Genomic DNA, 24904 nt, shown 5'->3' on the forward strand with positions numbered 1-24904 from the left:
TGCCCTGAGGATTTTATTGTAATCCCCAGGAGACTTTCTAGAAGCACCAGTATGTTGGAAATATGAACAAATCTCCAAATGCCTCTCAGCTGAGATTGTTTACCATCCCTTGTGTGGCTGTTGATTTGTGCTTTTAGAATGCAGCATTCTTAGAGCTTCAAACAACACATTTCAATGAAAGTACCATGACTTTTTAATCTTTGTCAGACCACAGGTCCAAGCTGCAGCTATGCAGAGCTCTCGGCAGATCTGGTCTTAGATTCTTTTTAAAACCAATTTTAATTCTTCTTTTGGATGCCTCCTAACCATTGTTTTGTGCCATGGTTTCATCTGATAGAAGTTGAAATAGGAATGTATGCTTTTTCAGTTATCCCAGGAAAAAAACCTCTGTGAGGCAACCAGAGTGAAAAAGATCCTGCACTCACCATCTAATTCTGCCTAGGATTTTGGGCAGTATTTTTTTTTTTTTTTAAAGAGAGAGTGAGAGAGGAGAGAGAGTGAGAGAGAGAGAATTTTTTATTTATTTTTTTAGTTTTTGGCGGACATAACATCTTTGTTGGTATGTGGTGCTGAGGATCGAACCCGGGCCCCATGCATGCCAGGCGAGCGCGCTACCGCTTGAGCCACATCCCCAGCCCTTGGGCAGTATTTTTAACTTTGTTTGAAAACCATGCAAAAATCCAAGTCTCTCCTTTGCTGAAAATGTTGTATTTGAGTTGAAAGGAATCTAGATTAGCTTCTTATTTTCTCTCTAAAATAATTTTTATACATTTAAGAAGATCTTGCTGCTATAACTTTTATATGATTGAAAGATTTAAGGTAGTATTTTAATACACTATATGAGGAATCATTTTGCCATAATGATTTATCAAGAATAACTAAATTGCTAAAAATCAGTGCTGAAGAGGCTGGGGTTATGGCTCAGTGGTAGAGCACTCACCTAGCAAGTGTAAGGCCCTGGGTTCAATCCTCAACACCAGATAAAAATAAATAAATAAATAAATAAATAAATAAATAAATAAATGTTATTGTGTACAACTACCAAAAACAAATATTGAAAAAATCAGTGCTGAATATTCTATGTGTTTTCTTTAATCCATTCTTTGTTGGTGGGTATCAATTAGTTCTATAACTCTATAGATGTGACTTGCAGTGCTAAAATTGAAGTTCATATATCACGTGTGCATTCTGATTGATACATTGGGATTAATTGGAAGGAGTGGGAAAGCTGGATTGTATTCCTAGAATCTAAAGGAATCTTCATAATGCTTTCCAATGTGGAGGTCTTAATTTTCAGTCTGGCAGTCTAGGATTGGACTTTCCTGCCACATCCTGAACTGCACTTATTATTTGAATACTTGAAAAATGTCATTCTGAATGGGGGCATCTGAAATGCCAATGAAGTTTGGAATGGAATTTCCTTGAATTCTAGTGGGCATTTTGTAATTCCCGATTTAAGAACTGTGTATCTCTTGCTTTTCCCATTTTTTAATTGGGTTAGTGAGATTCTCCTCAGCCTTCAAAAGGAGAGAATCACTACTTGTGCTCTGCTACTTTTTCCTGGCAATTCTGCAGTGTATTTCTTTAATTAATGCATTTTTTAAAAAAAAAAAAAATCCATGGATTCTGTATTTCATCTCATCACTGGTTCTCTGTTTGTGGCTTTCCAGCATTTCCACACAGCCTGACTTATTCATTATGCAGCCATACACCAGTTTTTCTGGCTCCAATCTCTGAAAATACTCAGTCATTAAATATTGCATTCCTTCCAAGGAATTCCAAGACTTTCTTCAATGAAGATGTTTGCATACTCTACCCAAATGCAGTGTTTTCTTTTGTCCACATTTATTGTAAACATATTTTCATTACAAATTTCTCTTCCTTGAAAATGAAATTTTCATGAAGTAAATACTTTGCTGAAACATATTAATTTTTGGAAGATTCTATGACTCAAACAATTCCAAGCATATTTTCTTCCTACTTGAGGTGAAACATTTGAAAGTCTCTATCACATGAAATATCACATTTTGACATTAAGTATTTAACCCTCTCAGGCTGCAGTTGTGGCTTAGTGATAAGACTGTTTGCCTTGCATGTGTGAAACCCAGGACTTGATTCAGCATCACATAAAAATAAATAAATCAAATAAATGAATCATGCCCAACCACAAGCAAAATTAAAAAAAAATAAATTTAACCCTCCTATGCCTAAAATTTCAAATCTATATAACATCCAGCTCCAGTATCAAAAGAGTTTTGATTGTTTTCTACTGTGTTCTTAGTTTTGTTGGGAGAATGCACACATTGCTAGTTAAGCACTGATGTGAGATGTTTTGAATATATGCCTATCAGTGATTGTTGTAAGAGAACACATTTCCTCTTTCATTTTTCCTAGTTTTATCCTATGGGTAATTACATGAAGACAAGAGTTCAGCTTCATTGGGGCTGCATAAGATCATGCCTCATAAGAAAATATTGTTTCACTAAGTGTCATGGTCTAATCTCCAATTCAAAGACTGCACAAATGTAAATATGGGGATGTGCAAAGAGTGATGATATTATCTATATGTAACTCATTTTTGTCATTATTATTACCAGAGTGATTCTGAGCAACATCAGGAGATGTGTGCTGCTTCTGAATCTGTTGAGATCAATGCAAGCACAAAAAAGGGAATAAGTGAACTTGGAAAAGGTAAGAATCACATAGAAGACTGAATACATTGGAAAGAATATGGCCAAGAAATATGAGCACTGGTAAATACTAATTGTGCAAGACATGTGCATATTAAATAAGTAGTAAAGTTTAAGAAAAAAATGTAAGAAGTGGAGTATCTCATTAGGTTTCAGCCACAGGTTAAATTGGATGTATAGATAAAGGTACTGAACTGTGAGTTGCATTGAGACACGCTTTTATCACAGGGAAATTTAAATAAGGAAAAGGACATAAAAAGAGGGAATTAAGACTGATAAATGTAATGAGTACACATAGTCAAAAAAAATTAAAATAAAAAAGAACCGGTGGTACTCAGGAAAGCGTAGGAAATTCCAACCACATGTGAGAAGGGAAAAGATCACGGTTTTCAAAGTGTGAGAATTTGTGTGTTTCCAGTTCCAAAGTTGAATGATGGAGAGGGTACAATTTTTCCACCCTTCCTGACTTACTCACAGTTGGGAATGAATTGAGCAGTGAAGACCTATTCCCACAGAGATAAGTTCACTTACCCCAAATGATTAGGCAGGTGTACAAGTTAATGACATGCAACATGTTGCTACTCACTAGGGCAAAATTTTAGGGCAGAAACAGCAAATGGATTAGTTAAAAGAACCAGGAATTGTTATTGAGCACTTTCCAAATCTACAGGTATCTAAAATTAACTTTGGAAAGCTTACAGATTCTTCTAAACTTTATTTTTAGGGAGGAATCCAGAGCTACATTCAAATTAACCTAGAGGAATTAGAAGAGGACAAATTTCACACTGACACTCTGCAACTGTTAGGAGTCATCTCTTGGCAACCATGTTCAAAATCTTGTTCTGACTCAGCAGGTCGTAGCTTCTATATGTTCATTATATTCTATGGTGATTCAAATGATCCTGGTCTGTAGAAAAAAATGATTTGGAGCTGTGCATTGGATATCTTTTTGGGAACTATGCAAGAAACACTATCAGTTTCTACATTTCAGGACACAACCAGGTCAAGTGTAAGCACAAATCTTGCTTTTAATTCTGAGCATGTCTCTTGAGATGTGGGAGGGACCCAAAAACTAAGGTGAAGAGAAGATATTTCTAACATAAATCTGTTACATTGACAGGCATCCAGGAGTGACAAAGAGACACACATAAAATGGAAAATGTAAAGGGACAAGCTCCCACTTCTATGGGTTCCTTAGGAAAAGATAAAGAGATGGTAAAATGAGGGTGGTAACATAGAATTTAACTAGGAAATATGAGGAACAGGAGAGAATTCTACTCAGTTCTTTTCAGTTTGTCTGTTTCAACTCAAAATCCCAAGTAGTGATGATAGGAATCAGTTACAACTGGAAGAATCTGAGTAACCTGCAGCTACCCATTTCTCCCATCTGTATCCAGTGGCATCACTGTGGGTAAAGAATCCATATGTGTCATTCAGATGAGCAGTGTTGCATTTTTGAAGCATTCATTGCTTTAAAGGACACTAATATTTCCATACTTGTTATTCTTATTATCATTCTTAATATTCTTGATTTCATAATTTTATTGGTGATTTATGAGAAACCATGTCCCTGGACATGCCAGGAATGCACCATATTGCTGAGATATATTCTGAACTCTAAAAAGCAAATGTGCTCATCTGGGACTTTCGTGCAATTACTTGAAAAGCTGTCAAGCCACATCAGACTCATTTTTTAATCAGAAATCTTTTATGAAGTTTGCTCCTCACACACCAATATAGTACTCTTTGTGTATCAACCAATTTCTTTTTTTTTTTTTTTTTGAGAGAGAGAGAGAGAGAGAGAATCTTTTTTTTTTTTTTTTTTACTAGATGGACACAACAAATGCCTTTATTTTTTATGTGGTGCTGAGGATCGAACCTGGGTCCCGCCCATGATAGGCGAGTGCTCTACCACTGAGCCACAATCCCAGCCCTCAACCAATTTCTTTGAAACACACTAGTCTATTGATATCTGATAATTCTACAAACTTTCAGAACACTTTTCTTTTTGGAAAAGTGCCTCATATTGTCTAGTCTGAACACTGTAGCTTTACTGTATATTTTTTTTTCATGAATGAGGAACCACTGTCTTCCCAGGAGAGGACAAAAAAAGAAAGTAATTATTGATTAAACAAGGGATTCTGGGAAAAGAAGGTACACCAGTTTTCACATGAATATGTGCAATATGTGTATTACCTTTTATTCTAAACACACATATCTGGGCTAATTGGTTCAGAAAACTCTCTCTGATGTGCACACAATTATACCTTCCCCCAAAAAACTCAAAACAACATTGGATTTGATAATTATGAGGCAATTGAGGGAACAGGAAGCATACTTATACTAAAATGTATTACATGATTCTGATAGGATTCACTGGATATATGTCCTGTCACATTTTAAACTCAGTTTCCTCAGTTTCCTTTTCCTCAGTTTCTCAGAATCTTCTTTTCCTCTTTTGAAAACAAATCACTATGCTCTCCAGCATACTGCATCTCCAGCATTCTATTAAGGGCCGTTGCAAAAGTGATTTTACCCCTGGAAACTTAACTGCAAATTTTCTGAAACTTATATTCCTGATTCTGATTTAGTACATTTGAGTCTTCTGTCATTGCTCAACATAACGCCCCCAAATGAAAGAGGATTCCTAAAGCTAAAGTAGTCTTCACCAATGCTAACTACCAGGACTAGGGTCCATATTCATTTAGTGTGAAACAAGAATAGTTTTGTTATATTCAGATTTTTTGAAAGTAATTAATTTTAATTAGGTATATACATGATAGCAGAATACATTTTGATGCACTCTATGCAATTGCAGCACAACTTCACATTTCTATGGTTATACACAGTGTAGTGTCACACCATATATACAGTACCTAGGGTAATGATGTCCATCTATTCCACCATCTTTCCTGCCTCCACATATTCTCCCTTCCTTCCCCTTTGCATATTCAGACTTAATTGAGCATATATCTCAATCTCTTTTCAGTTCATCGGGGTTTATGTGAACACTTCAAGGTAAAATTCATCTTCTATATTTATGTTACATTATTAAATGCATGCTGGATGGGATCAAATCTAAAATATATATATATCATATCTTTTCTCCATGCACATCAAGCATATGAACAAAATAGAAGATTCTCTTCCAATAAGAGCAAAATTGACAATGGAAACATGGAACTTCAAATTAGGTAACTTTTGTGGTACAACTTCTCTAGAAAACATATATTGAAACTTTTGAAAGGATAACAAACAAATCACACATGATATATATAGATATTCCACAATGTGTCGGGAGGATTGCCACAACATGTGGATGTTGATGCTTGCATCCATTTTTCATAATACTTTTGTAAATTCATGAGGAAAATATATTTAAAAGTGCTAAAATTATGTGTCCCAGATTGGAGTCATTACAGTGGTTAGTTGGAATGTGAGGCTGATTTTCTTCCCTCTCTAAATTTAAAAAGAGCTTAAAGGGGCAGAGGGAGAACTGAGGTGCCTGAGAGAATGAAGATATGGTCTTTGTTTTAGATAGTATGGTCATTTTGATAATATTAATTCTGCCTATCCAAGCCAAGGTAGATCTTTCCATCTTCTAAGGTCTTCTTTGATCTCTTTCTTTAGGGTTCTGTAGTTTTCATTGTATAGATCTTTCACCTCTTTTGTTAAATTGATTCCCAAGTATCTTTTTTTTTTTTTTGAGGTTATTGTAAATGGAGTCATTTTCCTCATTTCCTTCTCAGAGGATTTCTCAGTGATACACAGAAATGCCTTTGATTTTTGGGTGTTGAGTTTATATCCTGCTACTTTGCTGAATTCATTTACTAGTTCTAGAAGTTTTCTGTGGAGTTTTTTTGGGTCATCTAAGTACACATATCCCTTTAATTTCTTTCATCTGTCTGATTGCTCTGGCCAGTGTTTCAAGAACTATTTAAATAGAAGTGGTGAAAGAGGGCATACCTGTCTTATTCTAGTTTTCAGAGGGAATGCATTTAATTTTTCTACATTTAGAATGATGCTGGCCTGAGACTTAGAATAAATAGCCTTTATGATGTTGAGATAGGTTTCCATTATACCCAGAGTTTTCTAGTGTTTTGAACATGAAGAGGTCCTGTATTTTGTCAAATGTTTTTTTCTGCATCTATTGAGATGATCATATGCTTCTTATCTTTGAGTCTATTGATTTATTTATTATTTATTGATTTCTATATGTTGAACCAACCTTGCATACCTAGGATGAATCCCTCTTGATCATGGTGCAGGATTTTTTTGATATATTTTTGTATTCAATTTGCCAGGATTTTATTGAGAATTTTTGCATCTATATTTATTAGGGATATTGGTCTAAAGTTTTCTTTCTTTGATGTATCTTTGACTGGTTTTAGAATCAGGGTGATATTGGCCTCATAGAATGAGTTTGGAAGTGCTGCCTCTTTTTCTATTTCCTGAAATAAATTTAAGAGTATTGGTATTCATTCTTCTTCAAGGATCTTGTAGAACTTCGCTGTGTATCCATGTGGTCCTGGGCTTTTCTTGCTTGGTAAGCTTCTGATGGCATCTTCTATTTCCTCACTTGATATTGTTCTGTTTAACTTGTCTTTATCTTCCTGAGTCAATCTGGACAAATCATATAACTTAAGAAATTGGACAATGCATTCAATGTCTTCTATTTTATTGGAGTATACATTTACAAAATAATTTCTAATTATCTTTGTATTTCTGTAGTGTCTGTTGTGATATTACCCTTTTCATCACATGTGCTGATAATTTGAGTTTTCTCTCTCCTTCTCTTCATTAGCATAGCTAAGGAACTGTCAATTTTATTTATGTTTTCAAACAACCGACTTTTTGTTTTCTCAATTTTTTCCAATTGTTTCTTATGAATCCAGGAGGTCAGTATCAGTCTGTGACACAGAACAAATCCATGGAAAAGAGAATGTCAACTCTACTATGACAACTCATATTTGGACTAATTACAACACTTTGTGTTTTGTTTCTTGCTTTACTCTTGTTCATGCCCTTCACCACTGATGTGATCAGACTATAGCAAGAAAGGATGCAATGTATGATCATATGTAATTTATTTTACTCCTTTCCTATAAAATGAATCCATTATTGCTGGAGAAACTTCTTTCTAGGAATTTGGACTAAATGATCTAAATCAAAAAGAAACTTGCACATAGCAGCAAGAGATTGCTCATATTCCTATGATATGGTTTGTTATATTCTTCTCAATGCTTGGCACTGAACTGGATTCTTCTCCATGCTGGGCAATGGATCTCTCACTGAACCTCTCCCACAGACATTTCTAATGGTCATGTGGGTTTGTAAATCCGATTTCAGAAATTTTTACACCAAGCTCCTAAATGAGTTCTCTCAACACAGGAAGACATTGCTACAGGAGAAACTACATGCTAAATGGAAGCAACATTCACAGTTCCTGCACTGTATTATGCATCTCATTTGTAAACATGAGTAACAGAATCTCTTCTTTCTTTGTTCATTTAATTAAAATTGATTCTATACATCTCACTGAAATTTTTCTACTTTCTATATTTTGAGAAAAATGCCATCCAGTCAGGCCTGCATCAATTTCCTAGTAAACTTCTGCCTTCTCATTATTCATTTCCATTCACTCACATGCCATTATTCATCTCCATTCACTCACCTGCATGTTGCATTGAGGTTGGTTCTGCTATTTATGCATATACTGCATATATGACCATCAGCCCTCTTTAAAACATGGATGTCCAAGCATCTTAACTTTCCCAGGAATCTTTCATAATACAAATTTTTCCTCACTGTGTATTTGATCCCTGTCTCTGCCTGCAATATCCTCTGATCATTCTCCTTGCCAATCCCTATATAGTTAGACAAGCATTTTCCACTTAAACCCTGTGTCTATGTACAGCCTTAAATTCTCTCAGCTTTTCCTCCCTCTGGCAGATAACCTCACTTTTGAAGTCTCCATTCATCTCTATCTCTAGAAGTCTTTTATCCCTTGCCCCTGTTTTCTCCTCTAGCTCTTACCACAAATTCAATTACAGGTGGAAATAAATAAAACTGTTGAGAGTAACATGATGTAAAAGCAGTCCCCTCATGTCCAATAACTGATGAACTGGCTAGGAAAATGAATACTTTACAGCTCACCTGTTTATTATCCCGTACAAAAACTGAAATATGTCCTAGGTAGTCCCAAGGAAAAGCAAAACCAGTTTATGTTGGGAATAACAGGTACAATCTATAATCATGGATGTTTTGCAAGACAGACACAATTTTAAGAGAAAAAATATGAAAAGAAAGGGAAATTAAAACAGAAAAATAATATGGAATTCATTTTATTAAGGTATAAATGTGATCATTTATTTGGGACACAATGAAGTACAATAGAGTTTTAAAATTTAATAATTGAGCAAAGATAAAACAGTGTGATGACTTTTGTTTACATGGAAATTTAATTTTTTTCCTGTAAAATTTTATTCAAGTTGAATGGATCAAGTTGTGAGTTATTATAGGTATTATACATGGTGAATACCTATTGTCTCCCTAAGTGGTTTTCTGAGGTATTGGACCAGTAAAGAATAAATGTATTCTTCAATGAACATCAGTATGCATGGGGTTCAGAGGCATACATTCATAATTGCAGGTACTTGACAGGCTGAGGCAAACCCCTGCAGGGTTTCCAGCAAACCATGGATTTTACAGACACCCTGTCTCCTAATATAAAGACTTGGGATCTGAAGTAAGCATTATAGTATTTGCCAAGGATACATAATTTTCTAGGTAAAATACACAGGCCCACACACAAACAGCAATAAAAGTTTCACACATGACATACATTCTCCTAAAGTAAAACTTCAATAAAAATATAACTGGGCAAATAAAATTATATGATTATTAGTACTCTTCCTTTTTATTTAGATAATTTGTCTTTCACATAAGTTTTTTAAGTAGTTTATCTGTGCATTTGTCAGCAGAGTCACATGTGGGCAGATCATCCAACGTAGAACATAAGAGGCTTCATGATATGGATGAAACTGCATATAACCAGCAAAAGGTAGGCACATATGTCAATTTAACTTCCTGATCATTTCTTTTTCTTGCTTCCAGACATTAAACTAGGTCAATTGAAGTGACTTGCTACAATACTCTTTGGGAATCCAAACATAGTAATTGAATATTTAAGTACAGAGAAGTTAACTGGTCATCAATATCAAAATAGCTTTAGCAATCAAGGTGGATGCCAGATAAACTTTATGCAAGCAATTGCATTAATATTTTCCAATAACATTTGCATTTTCATCTGTGTGACATCCTTAACTGGTGATTAATAAATTGGAGAATTTTGAATAATCAGTTGAATCTAGAAACATGCATAAATGAAATGACCACTGAAACCATTCATGTAAAAACAGCTTCATTCCCATTTAATGTGAACACATTTAATTTCACATTACCTGTCATCCATGCCAAGGTTAGAGATGTCATTCTCCATGGATTCCAGTGTCTTTACTGAGACAGATACCAGACTCAAATGAGACACAAAACTACCTGTTAATGGAATCAGAATAATTCAGGATGGGAACTTTTCTGTTTATATAAACAATATCTATCTATTTCATGTCCTTATCCTTCAATAAATCAATGCAACTATTAATCATATTTACCTTATCTATCTAGTTGTTAGACCTAATTCATTGTATGCAATTTGGGGAAATCATGAAAGTTTGGAGGTAACTTTTTCCTCTAGTTTCCTGTTGTCTGTGTTAGTAGGTGGTTAATTCCCATGTGTTTGAATGGATTTCTATTCCACAGTCTCATGTGGGTACTTTTAGTGTGCAAGTTTCTCTTTGGGATGATTCCTGGGCCAGATTTATATCTAAGTATCACAGCTGGAAAATGAGCATATTTTACATGCTACTTACACTTACAAGTATCACTGTAAGGGGAGAGTATCACAGAGCCTCCATCTCACTGCCAGCATAGTTTTTGCTCAGAGGGTAAAAGCCATCTGAGAAAAAGAAGGTCTGAAATAAATAGTAAAGGAATAAGAGCTGGAGCCAGAAATTAAGTTTGAAAGGTGAAGCAGGCTCTTAAATGGATCCCCAATTTCAGTGGAGCTGCAGCTGAGCAACTAAAAAATGTCTCCAGTTCTTCATTTAAGGGAGAGAGAGAGAGAGAGAGAGAGAGAGAGAGAGAGAGAGAGAGAGAGAGAGAGAGAGAACACTAGGGATTGAACTCAGGGCCTCAAGACCACATCCCCCACCCTATTTTGTATTTGAGACAGGGTCTCACTGAGCTGCTTAGCACCTCACTCTTTGCTGAGACTGGCTTTGCATTCATGATCTCCCTGCTCAGCCTCCTGTGCCACTGGAATTACAGGCATGCACCACTGCACATGGAAACAGGAGGAATGTTCTTTTTGGTGTGGTAGGTGTCTTGCAGCAAAGAGGTTGATTAGCATAGTGGCCACACCCAACTCTGGCTATGTGGTTGTGTGGCTTCACCTTGTCAACCCAACTCCAGTGCAGTGCTGAACCTGATGGAGCTGTGTAAGAAGTCACACGTAGGGGGCAGTCTCAAACCAGCAAGATTGCTGATGGAAATTATCAGATACCAGATTTTTCTACCCAGTGGCTTCTATGTCTATTTGATTCTCGTAAAGTTTATGGTTTGTTCCTGTCAAGAGAGTAAATTCCAACAACCATTACAGCATAAAAAAAAAAAAAAAACATGTATTAACTGTACATGAAATGTATGTTTTAAATTATCTCTAGAACAGAGCTAAATGAAGAGATGGAGTAGGAAATAACAAGGTTAACCACCAAAAAAAAAAAAAAAAAAAAAAAAAAGATGCCTTGGTCATAATACAATTATTGGAATGTATTTTTAAAAGGAAGTTGAGTGAAAGTGGTGGGACTAAAGAGAGACAAAATAGGAGATGAGGAGCTTCTGCTTACACTCTGCTAGTTTCGCTGGCACAGCTGCAGTCTATTTCTTCTAGGAATGCATATTTTCTTTTAAAAGCCATGATTTCTATGTTTCAAGTAGTCACTGGTTCTCTTCGTGGCTTTCCAGTGTTTGCACATTGCCTGACTTATTCATTATGCAGCCATACACCTGTATCTCATACCTCTGGGTCCAAACTCTGAAAGTAGTTAGTCAAGAAACATAGCATGATGCTGTGCTACTGCCTTACTTCTTTGAAATTTCTTTTAGGTTTTTCTGCAATGAAATGTGTTCATTCTCTAAACAAATAGAGTGTGCTCATTGGTGTGCATAAAATACAAACACATCTTCGTACTGAATTGCTCTTCTTTTAAAATGAAATTTTGACTATGTGAATATTTTGCTCAATGAGATGCATATTTGGAAGGCTCTGGAGAATCAAATGAAACAAGTGCAAGAATATTTTCTTCCTATTCAAGATGACCCATTTGAAAGTCTCTTATCATGTCAAGTATCATATTTAAGCAAACAAATAATTGGCCTTTCATTGTTCAAAATGTTGTATGTCTATAACATCAAATCTAATTCAAGAAAACATTTTAAACAAATTTTATATTTATTTTGTGGGAGAATGCAGTGTTTACTAATTAAGCACTGGTGTTAGTTGTTTTGGATATATGCATATCAGTTAGTTTGTTGTAAGGGAACAAATTTCCTTTCTTCCTGATTTTCCCCATCAGTAGCCAGATAAAGAGCAGAATTTAGTTTCACCTGGACTGCATGTGAAATTGTGTCTTGTGGTGAGCCGTTTCTGTGAACTGTGGCCGCCATTACAAGATGGCGCTGGTTTCCCCTGTAGTCTGTGACAAACAACTCCTTATCAGAATGAGTTGGCACGCTGTGACTTGGCACCCTATGAGAAAAGTCCACGTGGCAGCTTCGCATTGGGGCTTGAGGTGCTTTATTAAGGCTGGGAGGGGCATCCGAGAAGAAGAAGAAAAAGTATCTAGGACCTGAATAAACTGCTGAGAGAAGATTCCCGAGTTGCGTCTTCCTTGCGGGCAAGGGGTCGCGACAAGTGGTGCTGAAACCCGGGAACCAGAACTTTCAGTCAGTCAGGGGTGGTGCACCGGTTAGTCCCAGGTAAGTGTGATCTGCGATCAAAGCAGGGATAGTCCCAGTAAGTGGGATCCGCGTCCAAAGTGGGGTCAGCTCCTCTACAACGAAAGAGAGAGCCTCATATTTATTGCAGCTGCACTGTGTACTTTCACTTTTGTTTTCTGTGTTTCTTTTGTTGTGTCATTTGTGTCATTTCACTTTTGTTTTTTGTGCGTCTTTTGTTGTTGTGTCATGGGTGTCGCATCTTCAAGTCCGCTCCTCCTGGCCCTAGATGACCTGTTACGTTCCAAGGGCCTGGAAGTGAAACGTAGTACTTTAGAGAGATTTTTACAGAAGACAGATATTGCTGCACCGTGGTTTGCATTCTCGGGCAGCCTTACTATACCTAGCTGGGATAAATTAGGCAAAGACCTTGACTTTGCTTCTGAGCAGGGCATATTAGAGGGTGGGGTGATACCCCTTTGGAAGATGGTCCGTAGTTGCCTCACAGATGGCAGATGTCAGGAAGCACTTACTAAAGGACAGGAAGTTTTAGAGCAATTACATGAGGAGAAGTCAGAGACGGCAGAAAGTGAGGTATCTCAGGAGGATGGGAGTGTGCGGAGCATGAAACAGGGGAGGAGGCGGCTGTCTCCGGCAAGAAGTGAGATATCTCAGAAGGATGGGAATGTACGGAATGTGAAACAGGGGAGAAGACGATTGTATCCAGATCTCAGTGCGCTGCGCACACCCCCATGCGAAAGTGGGTCAGAGAAAGAGGAGGATGAGGAGGAGGAGCTTGGGAGGCTGTCTTGTCAGCTAGGGAGTGTAGGTATGGGAGAAGGAAACAGAAATAAACAGGGGCTCAAGAAAAATGATCCTCCAGATCCACCGCCGTACGGTGGGGGTGTTTCGGGGAGAGCTTTCCATGCCCAAACATGGAGGGCTGTTAATGCTGAGATGGGTCTTGCTTATCCAGTTTTTCAGGATGACAATAGGGGAAGATTCCATGAACCCTTAGATTTCAAAATTGTGAAGACCCTGGCGGAGTCCGTGCGTACTTATGGGGTGGATGCCGCCTTCACACTAACTCAGGTGGAGGGTTTGTCTAGATACTGCATGACTCCCTCTGACTGGGCTAGCCTTGTTCGGGCTTGCGTTTCCCCGGGTAAATATTTGGACTGGAGAGCATTTGTGCTAGAGGGCGCAATAGAGCAGGCCGCCCAAAACCATGCGGCGGGACACCCCGCTTGGGATAAGGATATGCTTTTGGGGCAGGGGAGATTTGCTAATCAACAGACAGGATTTCCTCTTGAGGTATATGACCAAATTAACAGCATTTGCATTCGGGCATGGAAGTCACTTCCAAATAGAGGAGAGGTATCTGGTAATTTGACCAAGATTCTACAAGGCCCTACAGAACCCTTTTCAGATTTTGTTGCAAGGATGGTGGATGCCGCTGGAAAGATTTTTGGGGATCCTGATAGAGCCATGCCCCTTATCAAGCAATTGGTTTTTGAGCAATGCACCAAGGAATGTAAAGCAGCAATCACTCCTTATAAAAACAAGGGCATAGAAGCATGGATGAAGGTGTGTAGAGAGATTGGAGGACCTTTAACTAATTCAGGTCTTGCAGCTGCTGTCCTTCGGATTGCCAAAGGGGGTGGTCCTGGTGCCAGAACATGCTTCCATTGTGGTCAATCTGGTCATTTCAGACGGGAATGTCCCAAAAAAGACAATTTTACTGGACCTCCTTACGGTGGCCCTTCCAATGGCCTTCGTCTACCGGGGTTGTGTCCAAGATGCAAAAAGGGGAAGCATTGGGCAAGAGAGTGTAAATCAGTGAGAGACATCCATGGACAGCCTGTTTCAGCTGGGCCAAAAAACGGCCAACGGGGCCCCCGACCCCAGGGCCCACAAATATATGGGGCAGTGGAGAATGTCACACCCGAGCCCGAGACATGGCCGTCTCTACGCCATCCCATGAAACGCGGAGAGCCACTACAGGCGCCGCAGGATTGGACCTCTGTTCCACCTCCAGACTCGTATTAACGCCTAAGATGTGAGTCCAATTGGTGGAAACTGAGTTTAAAGGGCCTTTACCACCTGGCACTGTAGGTTTGCTAATTGGACGTGCATCCTCTATCTTGCAAGGTCTTCATGTTTTCCCTGGAGTCATCAGCCCTGATGTTGTAGGGACAGTAAAGGTTATGGTGGAAGCTCCAAGGGGCATTGTGTCTATCTCTCCAGGGGATCGGATTGCTCAATTACTAATTTTGCCTAGCTTGCATACCCACTTCCCTTCTGACTCAAGGTCACGGACGGGAGATGAGATTGGTACCACCGGAGGAAATTGTGCCTATTTGTCACTGAATATGAGCAATCGCCCCACTTTGGAATTAAGCATAGAAGGTAAATCTATTGTGGGATTGCTGGACACAGGGGCGGACCGTAGCATTATAGCCCTTAAGGACTGGTCTAAGGGATGGCCAGTGCAGACTTCTGATCAATCCCTAAGAGGACTTGGATATGCCCAAGCCCCTCAAATCAGCTGTAGACATCTTGGAGGGACCCGGAAGGACATAATGGTACTTTTCAGCCTTATGTACTTGATTTTCCTGTTTCTTTATGGGGCCGTGATCTGATGAATGACATGGGGTTTACTCTTAGCAATGACTATTCCCCGGTGTCTCAACAAATTATGCTAGATATGGGGTATAGGCCAGGTCTAGGACTAGGAAAACACCTGCAGGGGCGTAGGCATCCTGTGCAAGGTCATCAAAAGCTTAACAGATTTGGTCTGGGTTTTTCCTAGGGGCCACTGGGGCTCAAATACCCATAACATGGCTCACCGAGGAGCCTGTTTGGGTGCCTCAGTGGCCTCTTCCCTCGGTTAAATTGGCAGCAGCCCATGACCTAGTTAAAGAACAACTTGACTTGGGTCACATCCAACCTTCTACTTCTCCCTGGAATACTCCCATATTTGTCATTAAGAAAAAATCAGGGAAGTGGCGCCTACTGCATGATCTACGAGCGGTTAATGCTCAAATGCAACTTATGGGGCCCATTCAAAGAGGGCTGCCTCTGCTCTCCTCTGTTCCTCAGGGCTGGCATATTATTGCTATTGACATTAAAGACTGTTTCTTTTCTATTCCTTTGCATCCTAAAGACTCACAGCGTTTTGCATTCACCCTTCCCTCGTGTAACCATGAGGAACCAGATCAAAGGTTTGAGTGGGTAGTGTTGCCGCAGGGCATGGCTAATAGTCCTACGATGTGTCAGATGTATGTGGGGAAGGCACTCGTACCTCTCAGACAAAAGTATTCCTCCATTAAGATCATTCATTATATGGATGATGTACTATTGGCTGCTAAATTAGAACAAAGGGTTAATGAGGCTTATAAAGACCTAATAAACCTGTTAGCTCAATATGGACTGCATGTCGCACCTGAAAAGGTTCAAATGGGGGATTTTATTAAGTATTTGGGAGCGACAATTGGGTATGACAAATTAAAACCACAAAAAATCACCATAAGAACTCAGGATCTCCAAACTCTAATAAATGATTTTCAAAAACTGCTGGGAGATATTAATTGGATACGAGGATATTTACATATTCCTAATATTGTGCTTCAGCCTTTGTATGCTACTCTTAAGGGTGATCCAGATCTTACTTCCCCTCGTAGCCTCACCAAAGAGGCTAGAGCGGCCCTTATGAAAGTAGAAGCAGCTATACAGCATGCCACTCTATATAGGCTCCAGAGTGATAAACCTTTCCAGTTATGTGTGCTTGCCACTATGCGGCAGCCTACTGGAGTACTGTGGCAAGATGGGCCTTTACTATGGATCCACCCACATGTATCTCCAGGAAAATCCTTAGAATACTATCCTGATGCTGTTGCAGCGTTAGCACTTAAAGGGATTCAACAAAGCATTCAATTTTTCGGACAGTCACCTTCTTCTCTTATCATACCCTACACTAAAGCTCAACTTAATGTTTTGTGTGCTACTCTAGACAACTGGGCTATTCTATGCTGCTCATTTCAAGGAGATATTGATAATCATTACCCTTCCCATCCATTACTCAATTTTGTTAAAGAGCATCCCATCATTTTCCCTAAGGTGACTTCACCCAGTCCTATTCCGGGGGCTGTTAATATTTTTACTGATGGTTCCAAGTCTGGAATGGGAGCTTATGTAATTAATGATTCTCCCCCTGTCCAGCATCAATTTGCTCCGGGAAATCCACAATGGGTAGAACTACAAATTGTTATTGAGGTTTTTAAGCAGTGTTCTTTTCCTTTTAATCTCATTTCGGACTCCGTCTATGTGGTACAAGCACTAAGAGTCCTGGAGGCCGTGGGAGCTATTAGTGATGCCCATAATGTATCTGTTTACTTTACTCAACTCCAACAGCTTATCTGTAGCCGCGCTGCTCCTTTTTATCCAATGCACATCCGGGCTCACACCTCTCTTCCTGGTCCGTTATCACAGGGCAATGCCTGTGCAGACTCAGCCACTAGAGATCAGCTGATATGCTTGGCTTCCTCCTTGGAGGGGGCTAAATTATTTCACCAGAACTTCCATGTTAATGCTTTAACGCTACGCAGGCGTTTTTCCATTTCAAGAGCAAATGCTCGTCAGATAGTATTACAATGTCCTCATTGTGTCACATTTCTTCATCCCCCTCATTATGGCGTAAACCCACGGGGATTAAAGCCATTGGTTGTCTGGCAAATGGATGTGACACACATTCCTGACTTTGGTAACTTCAAGTATGTGCATGTTTCTGTTGATACGTGCTCTGGAATTATTCATGCTTCTGCTTTATCGGGAGAAAAGGCACGTAATGTTATTACTCATTGCCTAGAGGCATGGGCAGCATGGGGTGCTCCTACATCCCTTAAGACTGATAATGGACCTGCTTATACTGGCAGACAATTTACATCCTTTTGTTCTACTATGGGAGTGCAACTTACTCATGGTCTGCCTTACAATCCTCAAGGACAAGGCATTGTTGAGCGTGCTCATCGCACCTTAAAGGAAACTTTACAAAAACAAAAAGGGGGAATAGGAGCTGAACACACTCCTAAAGAACGCCTGTCCTTAGCCCTCTTTACCATTAATTTTTTGAATTTGGATATTCATGGTCGCTCTGCGGCCGATAGACATGTGTCCCCTCAGCCCTCTGTGATTGGCTATGTTAAGTGGAAAGATGTTCTTACGGGCCAATGGAACGGCCCCGACCCCGTGCTGACATGGGCACGAGGATCTGTATGTGTTTTTCCCCAGGATCGCACGGAACCGCTGTGGGTCCCTGAACGCCTGACAAGAAGAGTCTTGGCACCAACCAACCAGCAACAAGAGATACCACAGCAATCCTGTGATGAGGATCTTCATCCTGCTAAGTGCTCTGGCTCTGATGTTGATGCCGATGGTACAGGCGACACCGATGCAGTGGCGGGCAGTGGCACGGGCATGGCCGATGCCGATGCCGGTTCATGGTAATTCTAGTGTTCTCCCCACTCTTTTTTCTACCTCATGTGAGATGTCTGCTCCCTGTGCTTCTCCTAGAGGGGACATGGAGAGTATTTTTAATCAATCTCAAGTTAATCTCACAGGAGTTTTTTGATTCAGCCTTGGGAACGCTAATTGCATTAGCCTTAAGACCAAAAATTTGACTAACTGGGAGGACCCATTGCGGTCCAGTCAGGACTCAGGGAGCATTATCAGTGCCGTACTGAGCCAAGTAGTTTCGGGGAAGCAATCAGGCTCAGGGACCCCCGCAAATAGCTCTGCTTTAAATGTAACTACCTTGGCTATTATCTCCGAGGTGCTAATCCCAGTGCCTCCTTCTTCTAATAGTATCTATCATGCCACTCATTTCAAGGCCTCTCCTTACTGTACCCCTAATTTTGGTTTTCCCCCAACATTTACGCCTTGTCAGGATCATTCTTGGGAGAAACATCAAGTTGCTAAAGGTTTCTCCCTTTCTCCCTCTCTTAAGAGGGATGTTTATAACTTTAATAACAGTGCCAACTCCTCTACAGGAGTGGGTTGGTCCTGGTTTCAGTGGCTGATTTCCAATGAAAGGGGGGCTTCAGCCGATATTTCTACATTGGCTCAATTGCTAGGAGCCAAAAGCTGGTTGGCTAATGTTTCTGGCACTGTTAGGGAGAGTGAACGAGGAAATAGACTTACTTCTGTTTCGTTCAACTCTCTGTTATATAGTGCCACATTGCCCCCTGCTATGGTCTGTGTCCAATCCCCGTTCCTGTTCCTTTTGGCTAATGACACCTCGTCAGGGATGCTAGATTGTTCTAATGTTACCTGTCTCTTATCTGAGTGTTGGAATGGTTCTTGGACTGTAGCAGTGGTTATGAAAATTCCAACTTTTGTCCCAATCCCGGTAACTGCAGATCCTGAAAAATTCCCCATTGTTGAGCTATTTCGAGTCCGCAGGGATTTTGGAATTACAGCAGCCATAGTGACAGCCGTGGCGGTATCTGCTGCTGCAGCGGTTACGACCGGAGTGGCCATGGCCAATCAAGTACAAACTGCTGCCACCATTAATCGAGTTGTTCAACAAACTTCCACCATACTTGAATCCCAAAACACAATCAATCAACATATTTTGTCAGGGATTTTAGCTGCCAACCAAAGAATAGATTTACTCCAAGCTCAGGTAGAAGAATTAGCTGACTTGGTGCTTTTGGGTTGCGTTGACCAACGTGCACATTTATGCATAACCTCTGTCAGATTTAATGATTCCAGGAATGCTTCCCGCATCATTGGCGAATATTTGGCCGGAAACTGGTCCATGGAAGCGGAAGACATGATCCAGTCTCAACTAACCCAAATAGCTGTCTTGAACAGTACCCGTGTCGATCCCGTGACTTTGGGACAATTCACCGATTGGATATCTTCTGCCTTTTCCTTTTTTAAAGAGTGGGTGGGGGTAGGCGTTTTTGGTGCAATGTGTTGCTTCGGTATGTTCCTCTGTTTGTGGTTTTTCTGTCGCCTCAAGGCCCGCAATGCTCACGATAAGGCTATGATCATACAAGCTCTTGCAGCTTTAGAAAATGGCAATTCACCTCAAGTCTGGCTTGCGCATCTTAAACAGTAAATCTTTGACATGGTCGTTGCACCCCAAGTTATTATAACACTGCACTGGGATCGACATGTCTTTCCTCGCTATTCTCTTAGTGTTGGAAAGCCCTTGCACTCTGCCGGTCTTGCTGCCATTGCACGCAGATGGGTTTCCACACTAGTGCTTCTCTATCGCTTTAAAGTCCGTGCCTTTCTTTCAGGGTGCTGTCAACTTGTTTGTCGTTGTACACAGCCACAGTTCAGCCTCAGCTATCCCCCTCCGTCCACCATCGTCACGATACAGGATGCGAGGCAAGGCACTGCACTTGAGTGATCCTTGGAGTGGACCTCAAGGAGAGCATGTCCTATTGCATGCGGGTTTGACGTCCTTCCTTACCCCACCTTATCCACGCCCCGCCCCACGGCTGATATGGCCTCAGATCTGGGGAAGGCGCCTCCTTAGGGCTGAGCCATACTATGCAGCCACTTCTGCACAGTGGGATAGGACCTCTACTCTCGCCTGTATTGTCGTAATAAAACAAAAAAGGGGGAACTGTGGTGAGCCGTTTCTGTGAACTGTGGCCGCCATTACAAGATGGCGCTGGTTTCCCCTGTAGTCTGTGACAAACAACTCCTTATCAGAATGAGTTGGCACGCTGTGACTTGGCACCCTATGAGAAAAGTCCACGTGGGAGCTTCGCATTGGGGCTTGAGGTGCTTTATTAAGGCTGGGAGGGGCATCCGAGAAGAAGAAGAAAAAGTATCAAGGACCTGAATAAACTGCTGAGAGAAGATTCCCGAGTTGCGTCTTCCTTGCGACAGTGTCTCATGTGGAAATATCAATGCAGAAAATGTAATGGTCTAATCTGCAATTGCAGTGACTTCATTACTATAAATAGAATGATTTTCAAAGAGAGGAGCAGAAATCTATATAAAACTCATTATTGTCATTATTTTTACCAGAGTGATTCTGAGCAACTTCGAGAGGAGTGTGCTGCTGGCGTATCCAGTAAGTTCGATCCAAGCACAAAGACAATAAATGAACATAGAGAAGGTAAGAAACACTGCATACAAACTGTATTGGAAAGAGAATGGCCAAAAAATAGGAGCACTGGTATACAGTACTTCTTCAAGGAATGTGCCTATTAAATAACTAGTAGGGACAAACAAATGTAAGAACTGGTGTATCTCATTGGGTTTCATCCACAGGTTGAATTGACGCAGAACAGAAGAGGATTCATGATATGGATGAAACTGCACATAGCCAGCGAATAGTTTAAGTTTATCTGTGCATTTGTCAGCAGAGTCACATGTGGGCAGATTATCCGACGCAGAACAGAAGAGGATTCATGATATGGATGAAACTGCACATAGCCAGCGAAAGGTAGGCACATGTGTCAATTTAAATTCCTGATCATTTCTTTTTCTTGCTTCCAGATGTTAAACTAGGCCAATTTAAATAACCTACTACAAGAGTCTTTGAAAATCCAAACATAGTAATTAAATATTTAAGTACAGAGAAGTTAACTGGTCATCAATATCAAGGTAGATGCCAGATAAACTTAATGCAAGCAATTGCACAATATTTTTAATAATGTTTGCATTTTCATCTGTGTGACATTCTTAAATGGTGAATGACAAATTGGAGGCTTATGCAGAACCAGCTGAAACTAGGAACATGTATACATGCAATGACCACTGAAGCCATTCATGTAAAACAGCTTCCTTCCCAAAGGCTCAACATTTAATTTCACATTAGTTGTCATCCATGCCAAGGTTAAAGATGTCATTCTCCATGGATTCCTGTGTCTTTACTGAGGAAGATATAAGACTCAAATGAGACACAAAACTGCCTGTTAATGGAATCAGAATTATTCAGGATGGGTACTTTTCTGTTAATATACATACAATTTCTATGGATTTTATGTCCTTTCCCTTCAAGAAATCATTTCATTTATTAAACATATTTTTCTTACTATCTAGTTGTTGTTAGACCTAAGTCATTGGATGCAATTATTGAGAAATCATGAAATTTGGGAGGTGAATTTTTCCTCTGTTCTCATGTTGTCTGTTTTAGTAGATGGTGGATTTCCATGCATTGGAATGGATTTCTGTTCCATAGTGTCTCGTGGGTACTTGTAGTGTGCCAGTTTCTCTTTGGGATGTTTCCTGGACAGGGTTTATAGATGAGGATCACATCTGAAAAATGAGCATGTTTAACATGTTAGTTTCACTCACAAGTATCTCTGTAAGGGGAGAATATCACAGAGCCGCCATCACCCTGCCAGGGTACTTTCCTGCTCAGAAGGTGTAAGCTACCTGGGAAAAAGAAAGTCTCAAATAATTAGTAAAGAAATAAGAGACAGAGACAGAAATTAAGTTTGAAAAGGAAAGTAGAGCTCCTGAAAGGTTCCCCAATCCCAGAAGAAGCTGGAACTGAACAACTAGAAAAAAAGATCAAGTTGTTTCTTTAAGGGAGAGTAGATCAAAGGCAGAGATAAGTTTTTAGCAGGAGGAATACTGCTTTTTGGTGTGTTAGGGTTCTTGCAGCAATGAAGTTGATTTGGCATCTTGACGGGCCACACCCAACTCTGAAAGGCTGTGTAGCTGTGTGGCTCCAGCTGGTCCACCCATCTCCAGTGCAATGCTGAATCTGACACAACTTTGTAAGAAGTCAGTGGCTTCTAAGTCAATTTGCTTCACACCAAGTTCACATTGGCTCCTGTCAGGAGAGAATAAACTCCAATAATGATCATAGCATAAACCAAAATATGTGTCCACTTTACATAAAATATATCTTTTAAATGATTTCTATAGAAGCACAAAATGAAAAGATAGAGTAGAAAATAACAAGTTTTACCTGCAAAAAAAAATATGTCCTGGTTATAATATAATTATTGGAACATATTTCTTCTTGCTCAGAATCACTCTGTTAAAAATAATGGCAGTAATGAGTTACATATAGATTTCATATCACTCTTTAGACACCACCATGTTTATAGATATGAAGTCATTGCAATTGGAGATAAGACCATTACTTTGTGCAACAGTACTTTCCAAATGAGACACTATCTTATGGATTCCAGATGAAGCTGAGATGCTTTCTTCATCTGGATTCTGCTGGGGTAATACCAGGAAGAATTAAGAGAGAATGTTTTCCCTGATAACAAACACTGATATGCATATATCTAAAACAATTTAAATCAGTGCTTAACTAGCAAACATACTCAGCAATACTACAAACACAACAGAAAATTTATTTAAAACTCTCTTGAGAAATGGACTTAATATTATACAGATTCAACATTTTAAACAATAAAGTGCCATTATTTAGTGTTAAAATTGTTGTGTTAAGAGATTTTCAAATCTGTCACTTTGTGTGGAAATAAAACACACTTGGATTTGTTTGAGTCACCAGAGCTTGGAAAACAAGAATGCCATTTAGAAAAATATATATAGTCAAAAATTTATTTTAAAAGGAGAGAAATTCAGAATGAAAATGTGTCTATATTTTATGTAGACAAATGGGCACACTCAAGTTGGTTAGAGTATGCAACACTTTTCATTTAAGAATAACTAAAAGAAATTCCAAGAAAGGAAGACACTAGCAAAGTATCATGCTGTGTTTACTGTCTGAATATTTTCAAAGATTGGATCCAGGAAAATGGTTATATGGCTGCATAATAAAAAAGACAGGCTGTGGGGAAACACTGGAATGCCATGACCCAGAGCCAGTCAACAGATAAAACACAGAATCATGGCTCTTAAAAATCGAAATTCATTTGTAGAAGGAAAAGGCTGCAGCTGTGCCAGGGAAAACTAACTGGATAGAAGAGAGGAATCTTGCCTCTGGTGAGCAGCAGAGAATCTCACCACCCAATTAGGAAATGACAAAAAGCAAGAGATAGTTCTCAAATCAGGAATTACAAATTGCCCACAGACATACCACATTTGGTCAACATCTAGCACTCAAGGAAATACCATTCAAAACTGCATTAACATTTCAGATTTCCCCAGTCAGAATGACATTTATCAAGTAGTTAAATAATAAGTGCAGTGCAGGATGTGGCAGGAAACTACAATCTTACACTATCATACTTAAAATTAAGACTTCCACGCTGGAAAACTTTATGGAGATTCCTTTGGATACTAGGAATATGACTGCCACATGACCCAGATTTCCCACTCCTTGATCTGAATCCCAATGTATAGAAAATCAGTATGCACATGTTACATATGAACTTTGATGTTTTAGCATTACAAGTCAAAATTATAAAGTTATAGCACTAACTCTGATACCCATCAATAGAGAATGGAAAACAAAACATGTGGAGATACTTGGCACTGAGTTTGAGCAAATTAGTTCTTCATGATACACCATTATGTCAGAATGAATACCCAATGGTATATGAAATCATTGTGTATAGTGATTTTATAGTATATGAAATTTTAGAATATAAAATATAAAGTTGTAACAGAAAAATCTCCTTAATTTTATAAAGGAAAATATTTTAGAGCAAAATTAGTAAACTAATGTAGATACCTTTCAATTCAAATATAACTTTTTCAGCAAAGGAGAGATTGGATTTTTGCATAGATATAAAGCTGAATTTGAATTACTGCCAAATCTCCCTGGCAGAGTTAGAGTATGAAAGCATGATTCTCTTTTTGCTGACTACATTATACATATTTTCTTCTTGGAATACAAGAAAAATATATATTCATATTTTGGCAAAAACAGTGGTTATGGAGGCACCCATAACAAGAATTAGGGACATGTAAAAGAGAAACTGAGATATAGATATGCTGAGAGCTTTGGGCAGCTAGAATTTGGTCCTCTGGTCTGCCTAAAGAATAAAAAATTATGACACTTTCATTGAAACATATTGTTTGAAGTTGTGTGACATCATGTGCCAAAGTTATGTTTGGCAGAAAAATGTACTCCTGCAGAACAACAAACTTGAGCAGACATGCCAGGTATGGTTAAGACACTCAGTCTGAGAAGCATTTGGAGTCCTTATCCACATTCCCACCACACTGGAGCTTTAGAACTCTACTCGGGATTAAATAAA

At 39.3% G+C, this 24904-nt stretch overlaps 1 protein-coding gene across 11 annotated transcripts in view; it reads left to right on the top strand.

The window, feature by feature from the left end:
• The window catches only part of LOC144256819 (uncharacterized), a 133715-nt gene that overhangs the window by 89482 nt on the left and 19329 nt on the right, over nt 1–24904 (top strand). For 6 of the 11 annotated variants that reach the window (XR_013344256.1, XR_013344255.1, XR_013344261.1 and 3 more), the window contains exons 4-8: nt 2598–2691; nt 5680–5708; nt 5812–5884; nt 9671–9753; nt 20796–21216. Coding sequence is in view for 4 of the 11 variants with exons in the window: in XM_077802285.1 (XP_077658411.1) it covers nt 2598–2691; nt 5680–5708; nt 5812–5884; nt 9671–9753; nt 18036–18247; nt 20796 (492 nt within the window). In the remaining 7 variants the exon portion in view is untranslated. Of the gene's footprint in view, nt 1–2597; nt 2692–5679; nt 5709–5811; nt 5885–9670; nt 9754–18035; nt 18248–19502; nt 20146–20795; nt 22142–24904 lie in introns of those variants that run through there. The other 5 variants (XR_013344262.1, XM_077802285.1, XM_077802282.1 and 2 more) reach the window with 5 other exon arrangements.

This window comes from Urocitellus parryii, chromosome 1, assembly GCF_045843805.1.
Source record: "Urocitellus parryii isolate mUroPar1 chromosome 1, mUroPar1.hap1, whole genome shotgun sequence".
Classification (NCBI taxonomy): Eukaryota; Metazoa; Chordata; class Mammalia; order Rodentia; family Sciuridae; genus Urocitellus; species Urocitellus parryii.